Source organism: Bos mutus, chromosome 2, assembly GCF_027580195.1.
Source record: "Bos mutus isolate GX-2022 chromosome 2, NWIPB_WYAK_1.1, whole genome shotgun sequence".
Classification (NCBI taxonomy): Eukaryota; Metazoa; Chordata; class Mammalia; order Artiodactyla; family Bovidae; genus Bos; species Bos mutus.
In genome coordinates, this window is record NC_091618.1 from 15,006,312 (window position 1) to 15,032,585 (window position 26,274).

General features: G+C 38.2%; 3 protein-coding genes across 12 annotated transcripts in view; 1 reads left to right on the forward strand and 2 right to left on the reverse strand.

The window, feature by feature from the left end:
- Nucleotides 1–1,529, reverse strand: part of YARS1 (tyrosyl-tRNA synthetase 1) — a 32,241-nt gene extending 30,712 nt beyond the window's left edge. The window contains exon 1 of the mRNA XM_005906221.3: nt 1,324–1,529. Within this exon, the coding sequence (XP_005906283.1) occupies nt 1,324–1,380 (57 nt within the window). The 5' untranslated portion in view covers nt 1,381–1,529. The remainder of the gene's footprint in view (nt 1–1,323) is intronic.
- LOC138984744 (WAS/WASL-interacting protein family member 1-like) lies at nt 1,407–4,780 on the reverse strand. Its single transcript, XM_070360284.1, has 4 exons — nt 4,771–4,780; nt 3,064–3,102; nt 2,090–2,484; nt 1,407–1,955 (listed from the first exon to the last, which is right to left on the reverse strand). Exons 1-4 carry the CDS (start codon nt 4,778–4,780, stop codon nt 1,407–1,409), a joined length of 993 nt encoding a protein of 330 aa, XP_070216385.1.
- Nucleotides 1,698–26,274, forward strand: part of S100PBP (S100P binding protein) — a 33,646-nt gene continuing 9,069 nt past the window's right edge. The window contains exons 1-7 of one of the 10 annotated variants that reach the window (XM_070384897.1): nt 1,720–1,829; nt 4,275–4,316; nt 7,278–7,394; nt 7,738–7,840; nt 8,110–8,960; nt 9,385–9,473; nt 10,845–10,948. In XM_070384897.1, the coding sequence (XP_070240998.1) occupies nt 7,783–7,840; nt 8,110–8,960; nt 9,385–9,473; nt 10,845–10,948 (1,102 nt within the window). In that variant the 5' untranslated portion in view covers nt 1,720–1,829; nt 4,275–4,316; nt 7,278–7,394; nt 7,738–7,782. The other 9 variants (XM_070384924.1, XM_070384905.1, XM_070384909.1 and 6 more) reach the window with 9 other exon arrangements.

The window sequence follows — 26,274 nt, forward strand, 5'->3', positions numbered from 1 at the left end:
AACTCACTGACCCACACACTTTAAAAGGGTGGATTTTATGGTATGTGAATTGTATCTTATAAAAAGAGAAAAACTGCCTTCAGAATAAACCCCACTGTCAAACATCGCCAACACCACCCTCATGACCTGGTCTTTGCCTGCTCCTCCTAAACAAACTAGAAAAATGTACCATATTGTCAGATTGTGATCAGTTCTATGGAGAAATAACAAAAAAAGGTAGAGTAAATATCTATACAATAAAGTTGGAGAAGGCAATGGCAACCCACTTCAGTACTCTTGCCTGGAAAATCCCATGGACGGAGGGGCCTGGTAGGCTGCAGTCCATGAGGTCACTAGGAGTCGGACACGACTGAGCAACTTCACTTTCACTTTTCACTTTCATGCACTGGAGAAGGAAATGGCAACCCACTCCAGTGTTCTTGCCTGGAGAATCCCAGGGACAGAGAGCCTGGTGGGCTGCCGTCTATGGGGTCGCACAGAGTCGGATACGACTGAAGCGACTTAGCAGCAGCAGCAGCAAGGGATGAGGCAGTTTTGGTGGCAGGGGTTTGTTATTTAAATAAAGGCCACAGATGATGTGACAACAGAGGCCTGAGAGAGTCAAGAGAATGAGCAATGTAAATATTTTCTAAGTGCTTGATCTGCACTTTGCTTCCTTTACTCCAACTTAGCCTTCTCTCAGAACCACAGAGTTCTTTCTCCCCTCTGGCTCTTGACCTGGGTTCCCTCTATTCTACCTGATGCGTTTTTAACCCCCATTATCCTGGTTAACTTTTACTACTGCAGTTTCTGGAACCAGCAAAACATAGGTAAAGTGAAGAGGTGATCCGTATCCCTCAGGGCAGTTTAGAGGTTATTTCTCAGCCTTCCCTGAACACTCTCCGCAGCCTTCCTCCTAACTTCCTTTTAATAAAGATCTCCGCGTAAAGCACCTTTCAGCACTAGTTTCGACTTAATTAAATGTCTGGATCCTGGGTCCTTGCAAACGTCTGATTTCCTCCAGACATGCTCTGGGAGGGTAGGGTCCTGACGTACCCCCCAGCACCTTAGCACCGCGCCTGGCACATAATAGGGTGGGTGGCGTGGATTCAAAGCCTGGCTCAACACAAGTAATGGCACTCAGGAAGTGTGACTACTGTGATTTCTGTAGTGATGGATTGACTGACCAACCGGCAGCAGGGACTGCAATCTCTCTCCGAGCTGCCTCGGCGCGGAATCCCGGGTCCCCACCTCTTACTTAGGACCCCGTAAGAGGTGCTAAGGATCACTTGGACCTCCGGCCCCCAGTCCCCCAACCGCGCACTTTCAACCCCGAAGCCCGACCTGCAGGTTCCGGGTGATAAGGCTTAGCTTCTCTTCAGGGCTCAGAGAGTCCCCCATGGCTCTGTCGCTGCAGTCTCCAGCGGTTAGCCCGGCACCCAGGCCCCTTTCTCGGTCGCAGCCGCCGCCGCTGCCGCGTGCCGGAAACTGTCACGCGGGTCCAGGTTAGGTTGCATCAGCTCAACTCGTCGCTCGGCTTGATCCGCCTGCACCCTTCTCCTCCTACCAGCAGCCAGGAACAGCCAAGTGTCGAGCGGGTCGATGAAACGAAAAGGGATGGAGCCCGTAGGTGGGGGTAGGCGGTGTGGAGGGCGGGGTTTCGGCGCCTGCGCCGGGCGCAACCCTCTGAGAGGCGGGGCGGTTTCCTGCCAATCATTGCCTGTTTGCCCTCCCCCTGGCGCTGGCCCGGCACCCTCGGGGTGGGGGAGGTCGGGGAGGGGGCGATAAGATGGCGCAGGGGGCGGAGTGATGCGCAGTCGTTCGCCTAGGCTTTGGCCCGGCTTCCGGAGGTGAACAGCTGAGGGAGGAGCGGTGGTCGGCGAGCCTCGGCTGGGAGGGGGAGGGGGGCGCCTGTTGCTTCTCCAGAGGGCCGCGCATGCCGTCCGCCCCGTTGAGGGGTTGAGGCCTTCACCCTGCTGGGAGAAGGGCTCGTTTTCGTTTCTGAGGTGATGGCGGCGGGAGGGGGGAGTGTCTGTGCCCCCCCCCCATTCACGTCGGCGGACGGTAGATGCCCCTCACCCTGCCCAGGCAAAGGGTGCCGTCTGGTTACCCGAGAGGGGCGAACGACGTCCGTTTTCTGTGCCCGGTGGGGGTGGGGAGGTGGCGGTGGGGGTTGCCTCTGTCCCCTGCCCCGAGGCGGGGAGGGTGTTGCTAGGCAAAAAATTGCTGTCTTTCCGGCCGCGCCTTGCGGGCGGGTAGGCAGCGGAGAGAGGGTGGCCCGCCCCAGGGGAGAGTGGAGGTGTGGGACGGGCAGCCATCCGCAGGGTGAGGGTGTACCGCGCCGCTCTGCTGAGGGGCTGCTTTGGCTCCTGCTGGGGGAATGGGAAGCAAGCCCCGAGCTGCTCCCGCCTTCCGCGGAGAGGCGGGAATTCTTGGTCTTTGGGGGAGGAGGGGAGTGCGAAGGCCCTGCCCGCAGGGCAGTGCAGTACGGCGCCAATAGAGCTTCTTAGGAAGAGCTGGGGGCGGCCAAGCCGTATCCTGCGTTGGGCGAACTGCGATCAAGCACTCGAGGATCGGAGGTGCCACCAGTTCCTTCCAGGGCAGGAGAGCGGGCACTTGGCACCGCCTGGTGGGCCCGGGAGAGGAAGTAATTGAATTGCCCATCTGCTGCCCCAACCTAATTTCCAGTTTGATGGGTTTGTTAGAGGCTTCAAGCTTTAGCAATCCTGTCTAAATCATTTAAAAAACATTTTCTTTTTAAAAAGAAACCTGTTGCTTCGGCTGAGTAGTATTTGGTTTCTGTGGGAGGAAAGTCCTGGCACCCTTATCTAAGTGAGCCGTTACCTAAAGCAGAGATTTGCAGCCCGAGTTGTTTTTCTTTCCTGCAGTGTCTGCAGAATTCTTACAGATAATTGCAGTTCAGTTTAATTTCGCTTAAACTTTATGCCCGTTTCATGGAGTGATAAAGGCTACCGAGTGTCTTTAATGCTGTATGTCTCACACGTATTGCACATAGGAAAGGTTGGAAATCAAAGCTCAAAGATCAATGGGTCTTTTGGAAATAATCCTTGCCCTTGGCCAAACCTGTCAGATCCAGCTTGGTAATGGTCTTGGTTTTAGAGCCTTGAAAGGGGTATGAGGTTGTGTTTGGTGTTGCAGTTTTAGTGGCCTGAATAATATAAGGCTTTGTGTTTTAAGGCAATAGGTTTTCTTAGGTACGATAAAAATAGAAAGGGAGCTAGTTTCTGAGGTTGCAACCAGGTTAGAGAACAGAGCGAGGGGGTGGTAAACTGAAGTGTGAAGAAGGGGGTGGACAGATGAGAGAGACATGGAAGGACAGAATAGGGTCACAGAGAATTAAGAGAGAAACGGGAGATGGGAAATATATTTTTCCTTTAAAAATACGATTTTCATATTTTATTAAAAATTTTTTTTTTTGGTGGTGGCATGTGGGATCTTAGTTTCCTAACCAGGGTTTGAACCCCGAGCCCCCTGCTTTGGGAGCATGGAGTCTTAACCACTGGATTGCTAAGGAAGTCCCAGGATCTTCGTATTTAAGATTACTACAAAGCAAGTGCCAGGAAAGGCAGGTGATGGTAGAATGGCAGACAGGCAAATACTAAGGCCGTCTTTGTGGAACTTCACTTTATTATCTTTTACATTGTGCCTGTAGTATGCTAAGTGCTTTTGTATTCATAATCTCATTTATAATTCTTACAACAACCTTATGAGGTAGGTACTATGATGGTCCCTATTTTACTTGAGAGGACATTTGAAACTTCAAAATGTAATCATTGTTTCCCCACTGGCTTCTTAATTTTAAAATGGTTTTATTAGTAAATATTTCAAGCATATAAAAGTTACAGTTACACCATATAACATAATAATGAGTACTATTAAACCCCCACTCAGCTTTATTGTTTTAGGTCTTTTCCTGTTAGTGATTTTTAAAGAAATAAAACATTACAAAAAGAATTGAAGCTACTCACGCCCCCTTACCATTCCTCTTCCCTCCTCACCACCAGAAGTAATCACTATCTTGAAATGGCATGTTTTTATAATTTTATAATATATCCATGTTTGTATCCATACACAGTTTACGTTATTGTTTCTTTAGCAAATTGCTAGAAAAAAAGATGGGAATCTGTAGATTAAAATACAAGATTTATCAGCTGACTTTAATGTATGGACCTTACTTGGATACTGTTTTTGTTTTTTTTTTAAATTTGACATTTTAAAAATAGCTGGAAATATGAACTGGATATTTTATGATAAGGAATTTTTGTTATTTACAGATGAAATGATGTGATGCCTGGGATTTGCTTCAAAATAATCTGGTAAAGGGGAAAGTGGATGGGGCAAGATTAGCAACGGGTTGATAGTTGTTGGGGCTGGGCGATGGGTATGTGGGTATTCATTATTATGTTGTTTTTGCATATGTTTTCAATTATTATAAAAAAATTTTAATGAGGTAATAAAATTGTGAAGAGAATGATTTGTGCAAGTTAAATATATGTTTATGATATTGTTTTGCATGCTAAGAGCATACAAATTTATTTATTTATTTATTTTTTTAAGAGCATACAAATTTAGAGCAAAGTTAGACCTATTGGAGCATTCTGTGAGGAAAGCTCAGAAGAGCTGGCTCTGTGCCTCTGGATGTCATGTGGCAAAGGAATTGAAGCTTTCGGTGGTTATGGAGACTGTTGGTCCTGTGTGTGCACAGTAAAGTTAGCAAGCAATGATTTTTTTTCCCATTGAGGTTTGACCACATTCACAGGTCATTCCTACATTCTTCCATTCCACTTGGGAAATCAAGCAGAGCCTGTGCGTAATACAGTGGCTTAAATCATTTTTGCCAAGGGACTACAAGCCCTCTGATGTCTGCATCCTTCATAGTATATTAGAGTTACTGAATGTAGAAGATTGCCATTTGCTGACTGACTCCGGGCAAGTCTATCACAAGGATGGTAGAAAAAGCAAGAAAAAACATTGCCTTTGAAGTTAGACTTGGGTTTGGATCCTTGTTCTAGCATATTAGTTCTGTATACTCTGTACCTTAAATGCCTCTGAACTTTAGTTTCCCAAGAGTGAAAATGTATCGAATTCTTCATTTGGTTAAGCAAGTGCTTGGACTAGACCCTTTGTTTTTTGGGTTTTTTGGCTGTATCGCACAATGTGTGGGATCCCATGCTCCCTCCAGTGGAAGCCCCCTGCAGTGGAAGCGCAGAATCCTTACCTGACTGGACTGCCTGGGAACTCCCAGAACTAGACTTTTGGAAGGAGTAGGACGGTGGTAGTGACTTCTCAGAAAATGGCTACTTAACCCCAGTGTCTGTCATACTTGTGCTTGATAAGCACAAACTTTATTAAGTAAAGGAAACATTTTTCAAAAGTAAACCTTTTTTCTATTGCTGCCTGAAGAAATAACTTTACTCTATAACCCAGTCACTGGGCAGAAAAATTACTTTTTTCTTCATAGAGACACCTGCTTCAGTGCCTAGAGTGTGTGTTCAGTCACTCAACTGTGTCCAGCTGTTTGTGGCCCCATGGTCTATAGCCCGCCAGGCTCCTTTCTTCATAAGATTTCCCAGTCAAGAATACTGGAGTGGGTTCCCATTTCCTACTCCAGGGGATTTTCCTGACTCAGGGATCCAACCAGCATCTCTCTCTTGCATCTCCTGCATAGGCAGGCAGATTCTTTACCCCTAGGGCCACCTGGGAAGCCTGGTGCCTAGAACTCTTCCACGATTGCTAAAAAATTGGTAAAATAAGATAAAAAGTCATAGCAATTCTTAAGTTTAACTATAACAGTTTAGTTTCTTTGATAAGACCTGTGTTACAGAGTTACATGAGTTAGAGTTGTAAAATGTGTCTCTCAGTGCGTAGTTTATAGTATGGGTGCTTAATAGTTTTTCCCTTTTTGTCCCATTTATCTAATTTCTAAGATGAGCAAGGCTTTTTTTTTTTTTTTTTTTAATTTTCCCCTATTTTATTGAGATATAATTCCCATATAACAATGTATTAGTTTGGGGCTTCCCTGGTGGATCAGTCAGTAAAGAATCTGCCTGTAATGCAGGAGACCCAGGTTCGATCCCTGGTTTGGGAAGATCCCCTGGAGAAGGAAATGGAAACCCACTCCAGTATTCTTGCCTGGAGAATCCCATGGACAGAGGAGCCTGGTGGGCTACAATCCATGGAGTTGCAAAGAGTCGTTGCAAAGAGTTGGACACGACTGACTAACATTGTATTGGTTTAAGGTTTACAACATGACTTGACATACGCCTATAATGCAAGATGATTGCAACAATGAGTTTAGTTAACATACATTACTTCAGGTAGTTCTCTAGTGCTTTATTGCCCAAACCATTTTGTGTTTTCTCATATTGGTGCATAACTTGAGTGTTGTCTCTATTAGAAGATTATACATTCCTTGAGGGTGGAATCCATATCTTTATTTATTAGAAGTCATGTAGAGACGTACTATCTAGCTCAGTCATGTGTGTTGATAGTAGCTCAGAAAATGTTTTCTGAAAGAATGCATGAGCCAAAACTAAAATTTAGAGAGGGAAGTGGAGTGGGGAAGAATTTACAGTTAAAAGGCTATAAGAATTTTCCAAATTTTCTATCACTTTTGCCATGTAGAAAATAATGAGAGATCAGGTCCGTCATTAGCTACTTAAGACCTAATTTTTAATTACACAAGTATATATAAATATCAAGTAAAATAGTGAAGTCTCCCCTTGTCCCTCTCTTGATGCCCCTGCAGGCTATTATAATCATCAATTTTGTGTTGTGTTTTTCTAGACCTGTTCTTTGTGTTTATGTATGTATTGAAAATGAGGTTTTTGTATGTATGGTCATGACTACAACTTTTGGATCTTGGTGGAATCTTAGACATCACCTAATCCCAGTTCTCTGTCCCTTCTATATTTTTTAAATGAGGAAACAAGTCCCTGGTTAAATGGTTTGCCCAAATTATCACAACTAGTTAGTGACAGAACCAGGACTGTAGCCTAGGTCTTTAGACTCTCAAGACCATGCTCATCCTACTAGAGTGAATGATATTAAGAAAGTATAAATTGTTGGGAGGAAGAAAACTAGTTCCTTAAGTTGCATAATTTTTCCTCTAAAGATTTTTCTTTGATGTTCTTGACTCAGAATCCAACTTTGTGGTATTTTAAAAAATCAAGATCGAAATTAATAGATGGAGCGCCTTAAAGCATAATGCAGTTGACTTTGTAATTAGCAGAGTTGAAAGTGATGAGAAGATCCTCTAATTTTCTTTGTGCCTGCAGGAAGGTGGGAGTCAATCATTTTGACAAGTCTCCTGAAAGGAACAGCTAGCAGGAGCTGAACCCTTTTTCCATTTGGTCTCGTGGCAAAGGCAGAGATCACACCAGCAGCTCCACACAGTATGAAAGACAATTTTTTTTCTTCTTGTATGCATACAGTTGTTTCTTTTTAAATTTCAAAAGTAATACCTGTGTGTTTTCTAAAAAGTATACACTGTGAAAATCCAAACATTTTATATGTATGTATTTGTTTTGTTGTATGTTATAAATATTATTCCAGTGATAGTACATACAGATCCACTTCATTGTTTTTAAATAATTGTAAAGTATTCCATAAGATGAATGCACCATGATTTTAGTGAACAGTCTGGGGATGGACATCTAGCTTGTTTCCAATATTTGGATGTTCTGAATAATGCTGCTTTGAACACCTTTGTAACTGTATCTGTGTGTCTTTGTACAGGTATTTCTGCAAGGTAAATTTCCAGAAGTGAAATTGCTGAGTCAGATGCTATGGCCAAATTACTCTCTACAAAATATTGTACTGACTTACACTCTCACTGATAGTATGTGAGAATCCTTATTTCTCACATTCTCACCAAAATAGATTATCTTGTCATTTTAATTTTTGCCACTTTGATAGGAAAAAAAAATCTCATTGTTCTGATACCTATTTCCATGATTCTGGTAAAGTTAAATATCTTAAAACTTTCTCATGTTACAAATCATAGTGCAAAGAATTTGAAATACTAAGACACCATAACTCTCTAAAGCAGATTGGAGTTGATAAAAGGGTATTTCCTGTTCTCAGTGAAACTGCCTCTTATTTCTCCAGATATGATGTGCTCACTAGTGCCCTCTGAACAGTCTTCTGGTACCTCTCTCTTGCCTAAAGACAATGCTCCTTTTTCTTGGAGTTCCTTGGATGAGGATGAATTGGATGACTCCTTGCTGGAGCTATCTGATGGAGAAGATGATGGCCATTTCAGTTTCACAGAGGAACAGATTCAGGAACTCTTGAAGGATGATGACCTATCAAATGAGCACTTTCCTTGGGGAGGAGGGTTGCCTAGTGATGACAGCAGGAATGTTGAGAAGGGAGAGAAAGGGAGTCAAATTCCACTTGACACTCCCCAAGAGAAAGATTCACCGTACAACATGGGACCAGAAGCTGAGACCCCTGACACATTCAAACTACCTCAACTAACTACATCAGTTGGTCATGGACCAACTCCTGCTAAATCGTTGAACAGACGCTTTGCACTAGAAAAGAATCTTATAAAAGTTACAGTTGCACCATTTGATCCAACAGTTTGTGATGTTGCACTTGATAAGGACAAGACTTACGTGTCCAAAGTTACATCCAGAGTTACTGAAAAACCCTCCTCCCTTGGGGAAGAGATGAGAGAAGATGATCTTAGCCCAAACGAGAGCACACTTTGCACAGAATCTGAAGGGATCAGCCCCGATAACTCTGCCTCTGATGGGCCCCCACTCCCTTCTTCAAACAGTAATTTTCAGCATACTGTCTCTGATAAAAATATGTCCGACAGTAAGAAAGCTACGCCTGTATTCTCTCAGATCTTGGACCATTCAGAGACTCCTAATACAGGGTCATCCAGGAGAAATGGATCATATAAATCAAGTTTTGAAATGAAGTTACCAGTTTCCAGTTCATCCAGCAAGGTAAGTATGTTTTTCAAGGTGAAGAGAGGAATGAAACTATGTAATAGAGCTTTGTATTCAGATAAATTGGGGTTTGAAGCCTAACTAGCACTGTGTCCTTGGGCAAATTATTTAGCTTCTCTGTTTCCTCACAATTTCTTATCTGTAAATTGGAGTAAGTAGTACTTTATAGTATATTGAAAATTAATAAAATAATCATAGTAACTTATATAAAATTAACCATTTATTGAATAAGATGATTTTACTATTCTACTTTTTTCTTGAGATTACTATCATTATCTCATTTAAAGCACCTGTGTTGGTACCTGGTACAGTAAAGTTCACAAGTATGCTTGTATAACCTTTAGTTCAAGAATATTTCCATAAGTACTATTTTCAGTTATTTTCTTATAACTAAGGCCATCTTTCCTTGCTCTGAAAAAAGCAGGATGTTCTTGACAAGGATTCTGGGAAGCTAAAGGTCCATGAAAAAAGACTAGGCAAAGTCATTCCTGTTCTGCAAGCCAAAACGAGGTAAGGACATAGTGAAATATTCTGTTTTTTGTTGGTTCAATTCAGTTGCTTTCTTCTTCTCCTGAGTTTCTCCTTAGTGTGGGAAAAAAGCCCTGCGCCTTCAGTAAGCATACTTGAAGTTCTGGAACTACCAATAACTATGTGACCTTGGACAAATCAAATGACTTCAGTTTTTTGGTCAATAAAAAGGCTAATGATGCCTTCTCTGCTGCCTCATAGGGTTATTTTTAAGAAAGAAAAAGACTTTAGTGAAAGCACTGTATAAATGTAAGATTTCTTTTCGTATGTGTGGGGAAGCCTGGTCACAGGCATAGGAAGTTAGAATAATTTTAACAAAAATGTTAAGATACATCTATAGAAAGTCATTTAAACATTTCTCCCAACTTGCATATATCTGTCCTTGGTGAAAAAATTTTATAGAGGTTGCAGATTTGGGTTACCTTTTCAGTCTATTCTCTTGTTGCCAGGAGATGGCAGTATCTTTCCATGGGCCTTTTCAATTAGCAAAGCTATTTTTTTAGGTTGTGTCATATGTGCTTCCTTACAGTGAGATTTTTTTAAAAATTTGATTACAGATATTAAATTTTTTCAGTAGTACAGATAAGGCTAAAATTGACTATAACCCCCTAATCCCAGTTTTCTGGTTTTTTTCTCTTTGTTTTGTTTGGGTTACTTCGAGGAGCTTTGTGAATTGCATACAATGAAAATTATACCAAGGTACACAAGTCAGGCTACTTGGAGCAATAATAAATTCACGATCTCATCCACAGACACTCAGTACAGTGTGATCAGCATGAGCAAAGATTGCCAGATCTAGCTGATTCTTTTTGGTCTTTAGCTTACTCAGTTTTTGTGTGGCTCTATGAAGTTAGTTATTTCCTTACTAACCTTGAATTTTTCGAAATGCTTTCTCTCTCTGTGGAGTAGGTAGTCTTCACTTTGCTATACCTTGCTAACAGGAGGTTGTATCTTTTTTCCTCAGCTCTATGCTTGATTGCAGCTTTGCATTACATGACTAACACTGTCTTTTGTCATTGCATCTTAGTGTTTTGAGAGTTAGTTGTTCTAATCCATCGCTTCCTTGGTGGCTCAGATGGTAAAGAATCCACATGCAATGCGGAGGCCTGGGTTTGATCCCTGGTTTGGGAAGATCCCCTAGAGGCGGGCATGGCAACCCACTCCAGTATTCTTGCCTCAAGAATCCCCATGGACAAAGGAGCCTGGTGGGCTACAGTCCATGGCGTTGCAGAGTTGGATACAACGGAGCAACTAAGCACACACAACCCATCAACAGTATATGACTTCTCTGTACAAAGCACTATATTCATGGTTCTAACCAATTGTTTTTCCTCCTGGTTTGCTTTGTTAAAGGACTAATGTTCCGACATTTTCACCGTCAGACCTGGAAAAGCAGAAGCAAAGTTATCTCAGGAATGTCATTGCTCATATAGAAGACCCAGTGGATTCAAACCAAGGTAACATGGTAACCAAAGAATGGCCTGTAAAAAATATGATGAGACTTTTTTATTCCAGTGTGATATAGCTTAAACTGGGAGATCATCTTGAATTTTTGTAAGTTGGTGAGAAAGGTAATTTCCTTATCCAAAGGTTTTCACTTTAAGGGATTGCCTAACCAGATAATCCTCAAACTTGTTTGGCTAACTGGTATTAGAGAGGCATCCAAGGCAACTCATACCAGTACATGAAAAGAGTCTCCCTCATGGTTGAGGTCTATAACCAGACATTTTTTGTCTGGGATTTTTTTTGCTTCGGATTTTTTTGGTCTGAAAGATAGTAGAAATGACAACAACGAGGCACTGCTTAGTAATCATTGGGGTTTTTTGTTTGTTTGTTTTTTGAAATTTTTATCCTTGTTGCCTTCAGCCTTTAAAAGTAAAAAGCAGGTATTTTGGATACCATCTTGCATCTTGGCATCTGAATAAAAGCTCTTGGAAGGGTTGACTACCGTTCAGAATCTTCAGTCTGAGTTTTTCCTAGTTGATTAAAAGCTGTTGTAAACCAAAATGGCTAGATTCTTTCTCCAGGCCTCATGTTCATGTTTTTGTTCATCCTAAACTATTAGTTCCTAAAGGGAAGCTTGTAAATTATACTGAAGGTATGGAGGTTAGAAAATACTGATGAAAGAATTGCTTCTCAGAAAGATCAGTTCATATTCTATCATCTTAGCTTCTTTCTCTGTTCATTCAGCACAGTTTTCTCAGGTACTTTCAGTAGTGCTCAGTTTGAAGGTAAGGGATTGAAAATGTAAAGAGTAAGGTGGGTCTTGGACTCTGGAAATTGATAGTCCAAAGAAAGAAAACATAATTATCCTGCAATATTGATTAGTGTTCTAATAGAACTATGAATGAAGTGCAGTAGGAACAGGGAAGGAGTTTGTGTTTGGTAAAGAAGGATGTCCTAAGCAGCCTCCATTCAGAAGATAATTTAGTTCAGTTACTCTAAGATCTATTGTAAATCAGTAGGGAGGATTTTAGAAGGATTTTTGGCCAAAGATCCAAGGAGAGCTCTCCTTTCTTTGACAAATCTTGAATTACTTGGTAGTTTTTTCTTTTTTGTTTTATAAGGCTATGAGCTAAAGGTTGAGAACTCTGAGATAACAGCCAGAAGAATTTTTACTCCAGGTTTTTATGTTTTTCCTCAGATTTCATTAAGCAATTAAGTACACTTGTACTGATTGCTTGGCCCTCTACTTGTGAGATCCCTTTGCTTGAACTAAAAGGATGTGTGAAACTAAAGACATCCCCACCCCCACCCCCATCACCCCACCCCTGCTGTCATTAAAGGGGCAGATTAAAAGTAGTTCATGTATATTCAACCTTTGTGGAAGAGACTTGATCATTGCTCCCCTCTCTAAGGTGACTTACTTTCTTTTATATCTTAGGTAGTTGACAATGATCATATCCAGTCACATTTTCCTTTCTCATTTGGGGCATTTAAAAAGAAAATTTCATGGGAAGAGCAGTGAGTAGCTGCTCATATTACTGTATCTTTCCCAATCTCTTCCTCATTCAGCAATCCCTCTTCCATTTTATCACAACAATCTATATCCCATAAGGAACAACTAGAATAACTAAGAGAAAAGTCAGTTGCTTTAATGGTTGGGAGAACAAAGTCTGGTCTAGAGTTAACATCTGGGTTCATACCCTAGCACCACTGCTTTACTGACTTTGTGACCTTGAGCCAGTAAAAACTCCGTTTTCTCATTTATAAGATGAAGATAACAGTGAAGCCTAACTGACATGAAAATTATATGTGTAAGTGGTGGTATAATATACATAGAACAGTACATTGCCATAGCAAGTTTATTGAATATTTAGTATTATTAGCAAGAAATTGTGTCTTTTCATACTGAAATTTTTATAGGTAAAATAATGTGATGTCAGGTATTTGTTTTTAAATCTAAAAACAAAACAATATAAAAAAACAATCTGAAAAATTAGAGAAAACAGCTTTACAAAAATGTTGATAAATGAAGCTCAATGACTGAGTCATTGAGGGTGAGGGTGCTTATTATATGCTATTCTCTACTTTTGTGTATATTTGAAATTTTCCATGATAAAAGGTGTTTGTTTGTTTTTTTAAGTGCATCTTTTAGGGAATTTCTTTTTTGACATCTAAGAATTTTCAACATTACCAGCTACTCTAAAATCTTCATAGGCCTCAAGTGTTTTCTTCTGCCTTCCAGAAACCCAGTGTGATTCTAAATTCTGTGTCACTTTCCACATCTCAAAAATTTAAAGATTTTATATATCATATTGCAGGGGGGATATGGGCATATTCTTTCTCTCCTTTCTTTATATATGAATTTCTGGGCAGCCGGAAGCAAACAGAAGGAGCAGAGCACCCCTTGTCCTTTTTGAGATGTTTAGTGCTGTTTACCTTGGAAGAGTTTAACTCTGCAGGCTCCTTATTAGACACAGAAAAATAATAGGGGGCAGATTCAAAATTAGTTCCTATCAATTCAATTTGAACCCTCTGCATTAAGTTAAATCATCTTTCTCAGTTTATCAGTAATTTGTATATTACTGATACAGAATATAATAATTAAATCATCCTTCAACTCCATTATTATAGGTATAATCTCTGTTTAGTTTAGTGCCACATGGGTCATTAATAGCATTTACAGAGAAATACCTACCACTTCCTTTCTGTCATCCCCGCTAACAGATAACTTTATATTGGATTATAAATTCTTAGAGTTGGAAAGTACCATTAAGATCTTCTCCTTAATCTCCTACCATGTAAATCTATGCCATATATCTTTGCCAAAAAAGATTATTAAGCCTTTGCTTAGCGTCTAATAGTGCAGAACCCGTTACCTCATGAAGCAGGCCATTTATTGCTTGGAAAATTCTTTTTTATTTAATGTGATATACAATGTTGTATTAGTTTCAGGTGTACAGCAAAGTGATTTAGTTATACATGTGCATATATTCATTCTTTTTCAGATGCTTTTCAGAAAATTCTAATTGTTAGAAAATTAGTCCTTACATTGACCAACTTGTGCTTCCTTATAATTTCCAGTGGTAGTTCCTAGTTCTGCCCTCTAGGATCACAAAAAATAACTACTCTCTTCCATTTACTTAATATATTTAAGGGCCTTTCCATATTAAATATCTCAAAGTGTTTTTAATGATTAAAAGAATCATATAATTATTATTCCATCTTGATAAATTAGGTTATGTCCATTTTCATTAGTAATGCTGCAGTGAACATTCTGGTTCATAAATGTTTATGTACAACTCTTATTTCTATAGGATGAATGCCTAGAAGTGGAATTGCTGGGTAAAGTATATAAACATTTTTAAAACTTTTGTTAAATGTTACCAGATTGTCCTGCCCCAAAAACTAGTATTAATTTTTGCCACCAATTTAAGAGTAAATTTTAACATTTTGTTCTAATAATTAGTGAGATTAAACATTTTCACATGTGTTTTGGTAATTTATATTTAATCATAATTCCTTAAAATTATCTAATATCTAGTCTGTATTCCATCCAGTTTTCCCAAAAATGTCTTGTAAAGTGTTCAAACAGAATCTAATCAAGGATCATGTGTTTGGTTATCATCTCCTTAGTCTCTCATAATCTAGGTCACTTGTTTTGTAGATTGTCCCTCCTTCTGAATTGTGTCTGATTGTTTCCTTGTGGTGGTGTTTAACTTGTTCCTCCATCCACTGTATTTCCTGTAAACTGGAAGTTGGGCCTAGAGGAGGGATTAGATTCAGATTAAGCATTTAAAATAAGCTGGAATAATTCATAGATACCTTTGTGTATACATCCTGTATCAAGTAAGGAGGCACCATCTAATGACAGATTGGTCCACTGATAGAGATGCTAAGTTTGATCACTTTGTTAAATGTTCACTGCTACATCTTTCCATTTGAAGGTACATTTTCCCCTTTGTAACTAGTAAATTATCTGGGGGTGATGCTTTGGTACCATTTGAAAATTCTTGCACAACTGTTATTCATCTAATGGTTTGAACATTCATTGGTGATCTCTGTCTGAATTAGCTACTACACAGAGAGTTGTGTAGGAAATGTTTGTTTCCTAAATACATCATTTCTTCTAGAATTACTAGTTGTTAATTCTTGTATAAAGAATTTAATGTTTTTTTAGTATCACTATTATGGTTTTTTAAAAAATCAGTATCTTCTAATCAGTTATAGTCATGACCCTTTTTGTTGCTTCATTTGTTCCGGTTTTGACTAATGAGAAATCCTTTAAGTGAGCTCTTATGTCTTCTGACATGACCCCGTAAGTCTTTTTTTTTAATTGTGATTTTTAAAAAGTAACATAAGAGTAGAACATGGCTTAGTGACTGAACAACAATAAAACATGAAATTTATCTTTAGCCATTTTTAAGTGTACAGTTTAGTAGTGTTGTTTATTCACGTTGTTGTGAAACAAATCTCTAAAACATTTCTGTCTTGCAAATCTTAAACTCTGTACCCATTAAAAAATAACTAACTTCCCCCAACACTCCTCCAAAGCCCCTAGTAACCATTTTGTTTCTATGAATTTTAATTCTTTATAGAATCATACCATACTGGACTTTTTGTGACTGGTTTATTTGACTTATTATAATGTCCTCAAGGTTCATCTGTGGTATAGCATGTTCCAGAATTTCCTTCCTTATGGATGAATAATATTCCATTGTGTGTATAAAATATACCACATTTTGTTTATCCATTCCCCCTTTTGTGGACATTTGGATTGCTTCCACCTCTTGGCTATTGTGAATAGTGCTGCTTATGGACATGGGTGTGCATACCTCTTTGAGACCCTGCTTTCAGTTCTTTGGATATGTCCCCAGAAGTGGGGTTGCTGGGTCATATGGTAGTTCTGTTTCTAATTTTTTACTTCCATAGTGTTTAACACAGTGATTGTACCATAGTATTTTGGAATCTCACCAACAATGCACATGAGTTCCAGCTTTTCTACATCCCCACCAATGCTTGTTATTTTCTGTTTTCTGTGGTAGCTTTCCTAATGAGTCTTAAATCAGTATTCATTATTTGTATTACAACTAAGTAAATACTGTATACTGCAAAGCCAAGTGGTATAGTACTATGGCTTCATTTTTCTTTCTTGAATTTATTTGTTTTTCTCGAGTTGTTAATTAGCTCACTTTTTAAAAATTACAAATGAGTTTATTTTTTTTACAAGTACAACTTACATTATTAGTATTTCCCCTTCCCCTTAGAGAAGGAAATGGCAATCCATTCCAGTACTCTTGTCTAGAGAATTCCATGGACAGAGGAGCCTGGCAGACTACAGTGCATGGGGTCGCAAAGAGTCAGACACGACTGAGCGACTGTTGTTCACACTTACTTCTTCCCCTGGAAATGCTCAGATATACCCAATAATTATCAATTCATTTTTAATTATTTTTTGGAGACTTTCTTCCTCGAGCCTTCTGTTCTCCTGCTCTAATCTGTACTGCTTGTTCTCTAGGCCTGCTGCAGAGCTGTCATCTTAGTATTTTCCTTTACTGCCCTTTTGGGTTAAATCCTGTTTTCTAAATTCCATTTCTTCCTCTTTATTGATCTTTGTCTTAGTGAAGCACATTTGAGAATTTCTTTTTTCTTTTTTGAGAATTTCTAAGTAAGGGCATATAGGAAATAAATTTGTGGGGCTCCTTCATATCTGAAAATGTCTTTGTCCTCATATTTGATTGATGGTTTGATAGAGAATTCTAAATTGAAAAGTCATTTTTGCTTAGAAATTTGAAGGCATACATCCAGTGTTGCTGTTAAGAAATCTGGTTTCAGTTTAATTTTTAAAAAATATTAATTTATTTGTTTTTGGCTACACTAGGTCTTAGTTTTAGCTTGCGGGATCTTTCGTTGTGGGCGTGGGCTTCTCTCTAGTTGTGGCCTGCAGGCTCTAGAGCTTGGGGGCTCAGTAACCCTGGGCATGTGGGATCTTAGTTCCTGAACCAGGGATCGAACCCTCATCTCCTGCATTGAAAGGCAGATTTCCAACCACTGGACCACCAGGGAAGTCCCTCAGTTTAGTTTTTATTTCTTTGTATGTGACCTGTTTTTTCTCTCTGAAAATTTTTAGTCTTTTCTATCCACTGTATCTGATAATTTATACTGATTATTGAGATATCTTGGTGCAGTTTTTTTTAACATTTTTTTTTAAAGTATTTATTTGGTTGTGTCAGGTCTTAGTTGTGGCATGCAGGATCTTTGTTGTGGCTTGTGGGATCTTTCTAGTTGCAGCATGTGGGATTCTTTAGTTGGGGCATGGGAATTCTTAGCTGTAGCATGTGGGATCTGGTTCCCTGACCAGGATCGAACCCCAGGCCTCCTAAATTGGGAGCACGGAGTCTTAGCCCACTGGACCACCAGGGAAGTCCATGTAGCTATTTTTCTTCTTTCTTCCATTCTTTGTACTTTATAGACACTAAGTGGGCCTTTTTAATTTGGATATGTATTTCTCAATTCTGAGAAGTTCTTATATTTCTTTGATAATTGTTTCTTCTTTGTATAATCTGTTCTCTAAGAAATTCCTAATAGTTAGATATTGAATTTCCAGGAACTGATCTTCTATGTCTTTTATCTTTTCTTTCCTTTTTTCTACCTGTCTCTTTTTCTGTTAATATTTTCTGGGATATTTCCTATTCTTGTATTGACTTCTTTATTTTTACATTCACATTTGTGATTTCCAAGAATTCTTTCCTGTTTTTCTTTCCTTTTTTCTTAGAATATTCTTATTTTATGAATTAATTTATTTATCTCCAGATATTTTTTCTCTTTTGAGTTATAATTGATGAAATACAATAAACTGTACAAATTTAAATACAATTTGTTAAATTTTGACATATGTAAACACCCTGAAACTAACTGCAACCAAAATAAAACTACTGTAACACCCCAAAATTTCTTTGTGCCCCTTTGTAATTCTTCCCTTTCTGTCTTTTCTTGTTCCCTCCACTCCCCAGGCCATCACTGGTGTGCTGTCATTTTATGCACTTCTTTGAGCATAGCTTCTTTCTTAAAAAGTAATTATTTTGAAATTCATCATATTCTTGGTAGTTTACTCCTTTTTATTGCTGAGTAGTATTCCCTGAATAGCTATACCACAGTTTGTGTATCCATCCATTCCTCTGTTGATGGGCATTTGGATTGTTTCCAGTTTTTGGCTATTTAATAAAGCTGTTACAAACTTTCATGTACAAATCTTTGTATGGATATACTGTCAATGACAGGGTCATATGGTAGATATGGTAGATATGACTTAGCAGCAGCAGCAGTATATGGAAATTCAATTTATTTTTGTACATTGATCTTATATTCTACAACCTTGCTGCTGCTAAGTCGCTTCAGTCGTGTCCGACTCTGTGCAGCCCCATAGACGGCAGCCCACCAGGCTCCCCCGTCCCTGGGATTCTCCAGTCAAGAACACTGGAGCGGGTTGCCATTTCCTTCTCCAATGCATGAGAGTGGAAAGTGAAAGGGAAGTCGCTCAGTCGTGTCCGACTCTTCGAGACCCCATGGACTGCAGCCTACCAGGCTCCTCCGTCCATAGGATTTTCTAGGCAAGAGTACTGGAGTGGGGTGCCATTGCCTTCTCCGACAACCTTGCTAAATCAATTTATTAGTTTTGGTACCTATTTTGTAGATTCCATCAGCTTCTACATATGTAATCATGTCATTAGCAAATAAATACATTTTACTTGTTCATTTCCAATTTGGATGCCGTTTATTTTTCTTGGACTTATTAGGCTGGCTAGAACCTCCAGTACAGTGCTGAATACAAGTAATACAAGTAATTTGCTGCTGCTCTTAAGAGGAAAACGTTTAGTATTTCACCATTAACTATTATGTTAGCTTTATGTTTCTTTTAATACCCTTTATCAACTTGAGAATGTTCCCTCATATTTAAGATCTCTTGAGAGGTCTTATTAGAAATGGGTGTTGGGTTTTATTAAATCCTTCTGCATCTATTGAGATAATCATACAGTGTTAGAGAATTATATTCTTTGATTTTCCATTGTTAAACCAATCATGCATTCCTGGTCTTATGCATTCTGTACTTGGTCTTAAAGTATTATCTTTATAATAATAGCATTGGGTTGATTTGCTAAAATTTTGTCATGAATTTTGTTATGAGTCTATCTTCACAAGGGATGTGGTCTGCACTTTCCTTGTAATCTCTTTGTGTGGTCTTGGTAGCAAAGTAATGTTGGCCTAACAGAATGAATTGAGAATTCTCTGGAAGAATTTGTATAGAAAAACTGGTATCCCTTTTGGGGTGAACTTGGGTAATCTTTCAAGGAATTTATTTCATTTAAGTTGTTAAATTCATTGGCTCACAGTTAATAATATTCCCTTATAAGCCTTTTATATATTATCTAGTGATATCTTTCCCATTTTTAGTATTGATCATTTGTGTTTTCTGTCTTCTAATCAGTCTGGTTTAAAACTTTATAAACAGTATTATTCTCTTTTTTTTTTCTTTTTTAAAAACAGCCTTTTCATTGATTTTTTTTCTATTTTTTTGTTTTACTAATTTCTATTCTGATAGATATTTATTGCTTCCTTTTTTCTGATTACTTTGAGTTTCATTTGCTTTTCTTTTTCTAGTTTTCTTTAGATGGTTGCTAAGATCATTGATTTCAGACCTTTCATTTCTAATTTAGTGAAGGATGTTAGGGGCAAGAGGAGATAAACTCATGCCAACCTGGTATGTTTATCTGGAAATAAGCCTTATCTTTTTCTTTTTTTAAATCAACTTTATTATAGTATGTTTTAATGCAATAAAATGAGCCCCTTTTAAGTGTACACTTTGGTGAGTTTTGACAGTTTTATGTACTTGTGAGATCATCATAGCAATCACAATTGATAAAAGATTCCCATCACCCTAAAAATTTCCCTTGTGCTCCATCCCAGTCAGTCTGTCCCTGCCCCAACTCCAGCTTTGGGAAAGCACTGATTTGTTTTTGGTCACTGTAGATTAGATTTGTCTTTTCTAGGATTTCATATCGGAGAAGGCAATGGCAACCCGCTCAGTACTCTTGCCTGGAAAATCCCATGGACGGAGGAGCCTGGTAGGCTGCAGTCCATGGGGTCGCTAGGAATCAGACACGACTGAGCGACTTCACTTTTCACTTTCGTGCATTGGAGAAGGAAATGGCAACCCACTCCAGTGTTCTTACCTGGAGAATCCCAGGGACGGGGGAGCCTAGTGGGCTTCCGTCTATGGGGCTGCACAGAGTCGGACACGACTGAAGCGACTTAGCAGCAGCAGCAGCAGGATTTCATATAAATGGAATCATGCAATATGTGCTCTTGTGTTTGTTTTTTTACTTGAAATAGTTTTTTTAAAACAACAACAAATGACTCCATATTGTTGTCTATATCAGTAGTTTTTCACTGCTGAATTTTTCCTTGTATAAATATACCACAGTTTAGTCATTTGTTGATAGACATTTCTGTTTCTAGTTTTTTGTTATTATGAATAAAGCATCTATGAACATACATATATGGGATTTTTGTGTTAATGTGTTCATTTCTCTAAGGTAAATAATTAGTGGAATTACTGAGTCATTTAATATCTGTCTTTTTTTAACTCTATAAGAAACTTCCAAACTGTTTTCCAAAGTGATTATACTATTTTATGGCTTTTGTAAGGCAAAGTCTTAGGCTTTTTGTTGTGATTGTTTTGTTTTTAAATATGAGTATCTAGTTCTAACATTAAAAAGATTATATTTTCCATGGATTTATTTCTGAATTGTCTGTTCCATTGGTATATGAATCTTTTCTTATGTCAATATTACTATAACTTTATAGTAAGTCTTAAAATTGTTTGGTCCTTTGAATTTCCATAATTTTAAAAAATCAGTTTTAGCATGTCAATTTGTTTAAAAAAAAATACCTGTTGGGTATTTCATTGGGATTGTGTTGCATCTGTAGAGCAGTTTGGGGAAAGTTGATATTATAATGATTTTGAGGCTTCCAATGCATGATGAGGATCATGGATGAGGATATATCTCCATTTATTTCTGTGTTTAATTTCTTAGCAGTTTTTTGTGCAGGTCTTGTACATACTTTGTTAAATTAATTCATAAGCATTTATGCTTTTTATGATATTGTAACTGATAAAATTTCAATTTCTAGCTGGTCATTGCTAGCATATACAGACTATATATATATATATATATATATATATATTTTATTTATTTGGCTTTTCTGGGAGAAGGGGATGACAGAGGATGAGATGGTTGTGTTGGGTTTTTTTACAATTGATTTTTTATGTTGAACTTAACATCCTACAACCATGCTAAATTTTTCTGTTAACTTCTAGTAACTTTTTAATAGACTCCTTAGACTATGTTAACATGACCTTATCTGCAAATAAGGACAGTTTACTCCTTCCTTTCTGATCTGTAAGCTTTTTATTTCTTGCCTGATAGCACCTTTATCATACATTAGTACATTATTAGGACCTCTAGGACCTCTAGTACATTAAGTATGATACATTAGATATAGCTTTATCATAGATGCTCTTTATCAGGTAGGAAGTTCCCTTTTTATTAGTAGTTTTGTGGGAGTTTTTATCATGAATAAGTGAACTTTGTCGAATGAACTTTACTTGAGTCGTGGTGTTTCTCCTTTTTTTCTGTAATGTGTATTACATTTATTGACCTTTTTTTGTCTGTTAGACCAACGTGCATTCCTGGGATAATCTCACTAGGTCTTGATGAATTATCTTTAGTCAATATGCTAGTCTTTTTAGGTTTTTTTTTGTCTTGTTCATAACGAATATTGGTCTTTAATTTTTCTTGTATGTATTGTCCTCTTCTGGTTCAAGTATCATGGTGATGCTGGCTTCATAAAATTAGTTGGGAATTGTTTTCTTCTCAGTTTCTCAGTTTGTTGCAGGATTGGTATTGTTTCTTCCTTTATATGTTTGGTAGAATTTACTCATAAAGCCTGGACTTTTCTTACTGGCAGGGTTTCTAACTACAGATGTATTAATAGTGGATATAGGGCTTTTCAGAATTTCTTTATCATCTTGAGTCCATTTTAGTAATTTCTCTTACAAGGAATTTGTCCATTTTATCTAAGTTGATTACTTTATTGGCATAAAATTATTCTTAATATTTCCTTATTATTTCTTTACTGTAGGATCTGTAGTGATGTTCACTGTTTCATTTCTAATATTGGTAATTTGTCATTTTTTTTCTTAAATCTAGTTAAAGCTTTATTAATTTTATTTTTTCCTAAAAAGTAAGTCTTTAGTTTCATATTTCTATATTATTTTTGGCTATTTTCTTTTCTTCACTTTATTATTTCTTTTCCATTTACTTTGGGTTTAATTTGCTCTTGTTCTGTAGCTTTTATTGTGGAAACTTAGAGCACTGGTTTGAGACCTTCTAACTCCTGTAAGCATTTAAAGTCTCAGATTTCCCTCTTAAGTGCTACTTAGGTGCATCTCACAAATTTGATGTGTGTTCATTTTCATTTCTTTCAAAGCAATTTCTAATTTCCTTTGTGATTTCTTGAAGTGTGTTGCTTTATTTCCAAATATTTAGGAATTTTCAGCTATCTTCCTATTGTATCTAATTTAATTCTCTTACGGTTAGAGAATATACTTGGTGTGATTTCAGTCCTTTTAAATAAACTGTGGCTTACTTTATAGGCCAGCATATGGTCTATCTTGGTGAATGTTCCATGTGTACTTGAAAATGTATATTCTGATTTTGGTAAAGTGTTCTATAAATTTCAATGAGGTTTTGGTGGTTGATAGTGGTGTTCAATTCTATATCCTTACAGATTGTTTTATTAAAAAAGAAGTGTTCATATCTCTAACCCTAGTTGAAGATGTTTTTATTTCTCTTTTCGGTTCTGTCATTTTTGCCTCATGTATTTTGAAACTCTGCAATTTGATGCGTAATATGTTTAGGAATATTATGTCCTTGTGACATAATATTGACATAAAATTGATTCCTTTATCATTATGAACTCTCTATACTCTTAGTAATATTTCTTGTTTTGGAGTCTTATTTGTCTAATATTAATATTGCCATTTGAGCTTTCTTTTGACTAGTGTTTGCATGGTATGTTTTTTTTCATCCTTTTAACCTAGCTATATCTTTGTGTTTAAAATGGATGTCTTATAGACAACATATAGTTAGGTCTTGCTTTTTTCCCCTAGTGTCTCACAGTCTGTCTTTTAATTCAGGTGTTATTTCGGTTATATTTAATATAATTATCAGCATGGTTGGATTTAAATCTAACATTTATCACTTGTTTTCTGTTTGTCTACCAGTTGTTTCTTCTTTCATCTTTTCCTGCTTTTTTTGAGTATTTTTAAGTATTTTCTCTTATCTCCATGCTTGACTTACTACCTATACCTCTTTGTTTTATTTTCAGTGGTGGTTCTAGGATAGTAGTTTTCAAAGTTTTTGGTCTCAGGACTCATTTGCAGTTTTACAGATTATTCATACTCTTAAAAATTGAGAGTCCCAAAGTGTTTGTTTGTGTGCATTGTATCTATCTTTATGCAACCAGATAACTGGTAAATTATTAAAATGTTTATTCATGTATTTTAAGGTAACAAATTCATTGCATGTTAACATAGTGTTTTTATTAGAAATAACTGTAATTTTCAAAACAAAGCCAAAATTTTGGGACTTTCCTGGTGGTCCAGTGACTAAAAAGACTCCATGCTCCCAACGCAGGGGGCCTGGGTTCAGTCCCTGGTCAGGGAACTAAGATCCCATATGCCATAACTAAGACCTGGTACAGCCAAATAAATTCAGTAAATAAATAAAAAGAATTTTAAAAAAATTTTAGGGAGAAGAATGCAATGATTACATTTAATATCTGGCTTAATAGAAAACTACCAGATTCTCATATGTGGTTCTGGGTTCCATATCATGTCATGTAGCCTCTTGAAAACTCCCCAGTACACTGGTAAGTTACAAGTAGTAAAAGCAAATAACATTTTAGTATTGTTATGAAAATAGTTTTGATCTTGTGAAGGCTTTGAAGAGAACTGAGAACTCCTGGGGACCATAGGACATACTTTGAGAACTGTTGCTCTATAGATTACAGTACACATCTTTAATCACTCTACCTTCAAATAGTTACCACTTATACTGTTAAGCTTCCCTGGTGGCTCAGATGGTAAAGAATATGCCTGCCATGCAGGAGACCTGAGTTCCATCCCTGGGTCGGGAAGATCCTCTGAAGAAGGGAATGGCAACTTACTAGAGTATTCTTGCCTGGAGAATTCCATGAACAGAGGAGCCTGGCAGCCTACAGTCCATGGGTCTCAAAGAGCTGGACAGGACTGAATGACTAACACTTTAATATATACTGGAAGGCCCTGACAGCAGTACCCTTCCAAATCTGCACTTTTTTGCTATTGATTTCATATATACATATATTATAAACTCTTCAATATATTATTGCTTTTAATGTAAGTAGTTATTTTTTTTAATTTCTTGGCCATGCTGCATGACATGCAGAATCTTTGTTCCCTAAGCAGGGATCAAACCCACACCTTCTGCACGGGAAGTGAGAAGTCTTAACCATTGGACCTCCAGGAAAGTCCCAAGACAGATATCTTTTTAAAATGTTTTTTAAATGAGAAAAGGATTTTTATATTTACTCACATATTTCCATTTCCAGTGCTCTTGATTTGTTTCCGTCTCACATTTTCTTTTTTCCTGGTGAACTCCTTTTAGTTTCCCATGGTGCAGATCTGCTGGTGATGAAGTCTCTTTGCTTTTGTTTACTTATTTTATGTTTGTTGGGCCTTCATTTAAAAAACAGTATTTTAATTTTAAAAAATTATAAGCTCCTAGACTCATAGGAAATTTTGAGTCTCATCTCACTTGTTTCCCTTCCTTTCATTTCAGTTCAGTCGCTCAGTTGTGTCCGACTCTTTGCGACCCCATGGACCGAAGCACGCCAGGCTTCCCTGTCCATCACCAACTCCCGGAGCTTGCTCAAACTCATGTCCATCGAGTCGGTGATGCCATCCAACCATCTCATCCTCTGTAGTCCCTTTCTCCTCCTGCCTTCAATCTTTCCCAGCATCAGGGTGTTTCCCAATGAGTCAGTTCTTTGCATCAGGTGACCAAAGTATTGGCGCTTCAGCATCAGTCCTTCCAATGAATATTCAGGACTGATTTCCTTTAAGACTAAAGGAATCTGTTACCTTCCCTTACAGATCACAATTCTGAGCAGTCTGAAAACAGTTGTTTCATACATTTTGCCTAGTCTCTAGTTGCTTGCAGTAGAGATATGCCCATTCGTTATGATTAGAAGTCTCTGCTTTGATTTTTGCTGAAGATCATAAGCAGCAGTGGTTATGTAAATTCTGTTTCTGTATTTGCCAGTACTGTTAAGGGCATTCATACATCATTCAGTATCCCCTATATAATACATCACTGCAGAAGTGAATTATGTAACTTCTATTTTTTTCGCTTTTTGCCTTGTGTGCATGGAAAACCAGTCAAGATTTGTACTAAATCATCATAGGGGTTTTTTTTTGTTTGTTTGCTGGTTTTTTGGCCATACTTCATGGTATGTGGGATGTTAGTTCTGAGCGCAGGGACTGAACCTGTGTCTCCTGCATTAGGAGCATGGAGTCTTAACCACTGGACTGCAAGTGAAATCCCTTATCATAGTTCCATTGACCCGGAGGTGACATGTTTGCATTCTTGCTTTCCGGTTAATCTTTTTTTTTTCTTTTTTCTGTTTTGATGGTACCACATGACTTGTGGGATGTGGGATCTTAATTCCCCTACCAGGGATTGAACCCAGGGCCCTCAGCAGTGAGAGCTCAGAGTCCTAACCATTGGACTGCCAGGGAATTCCCTACTCCTATTTAATTAATCTCTTTGTAAAAGAGTCCCTTGGACAGCAAGAAGATCAACCAGTCAATCCTAAAGGAAATCAATCCTGAATATTCATTAGAAGGACTGATGCTGAAGCTGAAGCTCCAGTACTTTGGCCACCTGATGTAAAGAACTGATTCACTGGAAAAGATCCTGATGCTGGGAAAGATTGAAGGCGGGAGGGGAAAGGGACGACAGAGGATGAGATGGTTGGATGGCATCACCAACTCAATGGACATGAGTTTGAGCGAGCTCCAGGAGTTGGTGATGGACAGGGAAGCCTGGCGTATTGCAGGCCATGGGGTCACAAAGAGTCAGACAGGACTGAGCGAATGAACTGAAAAGCAGTAGCCTGTAACCCTGTAGCACAGTTTTTTTTCCTTTCCTTTTTCATTCCCTCCCCTGTACTAGGT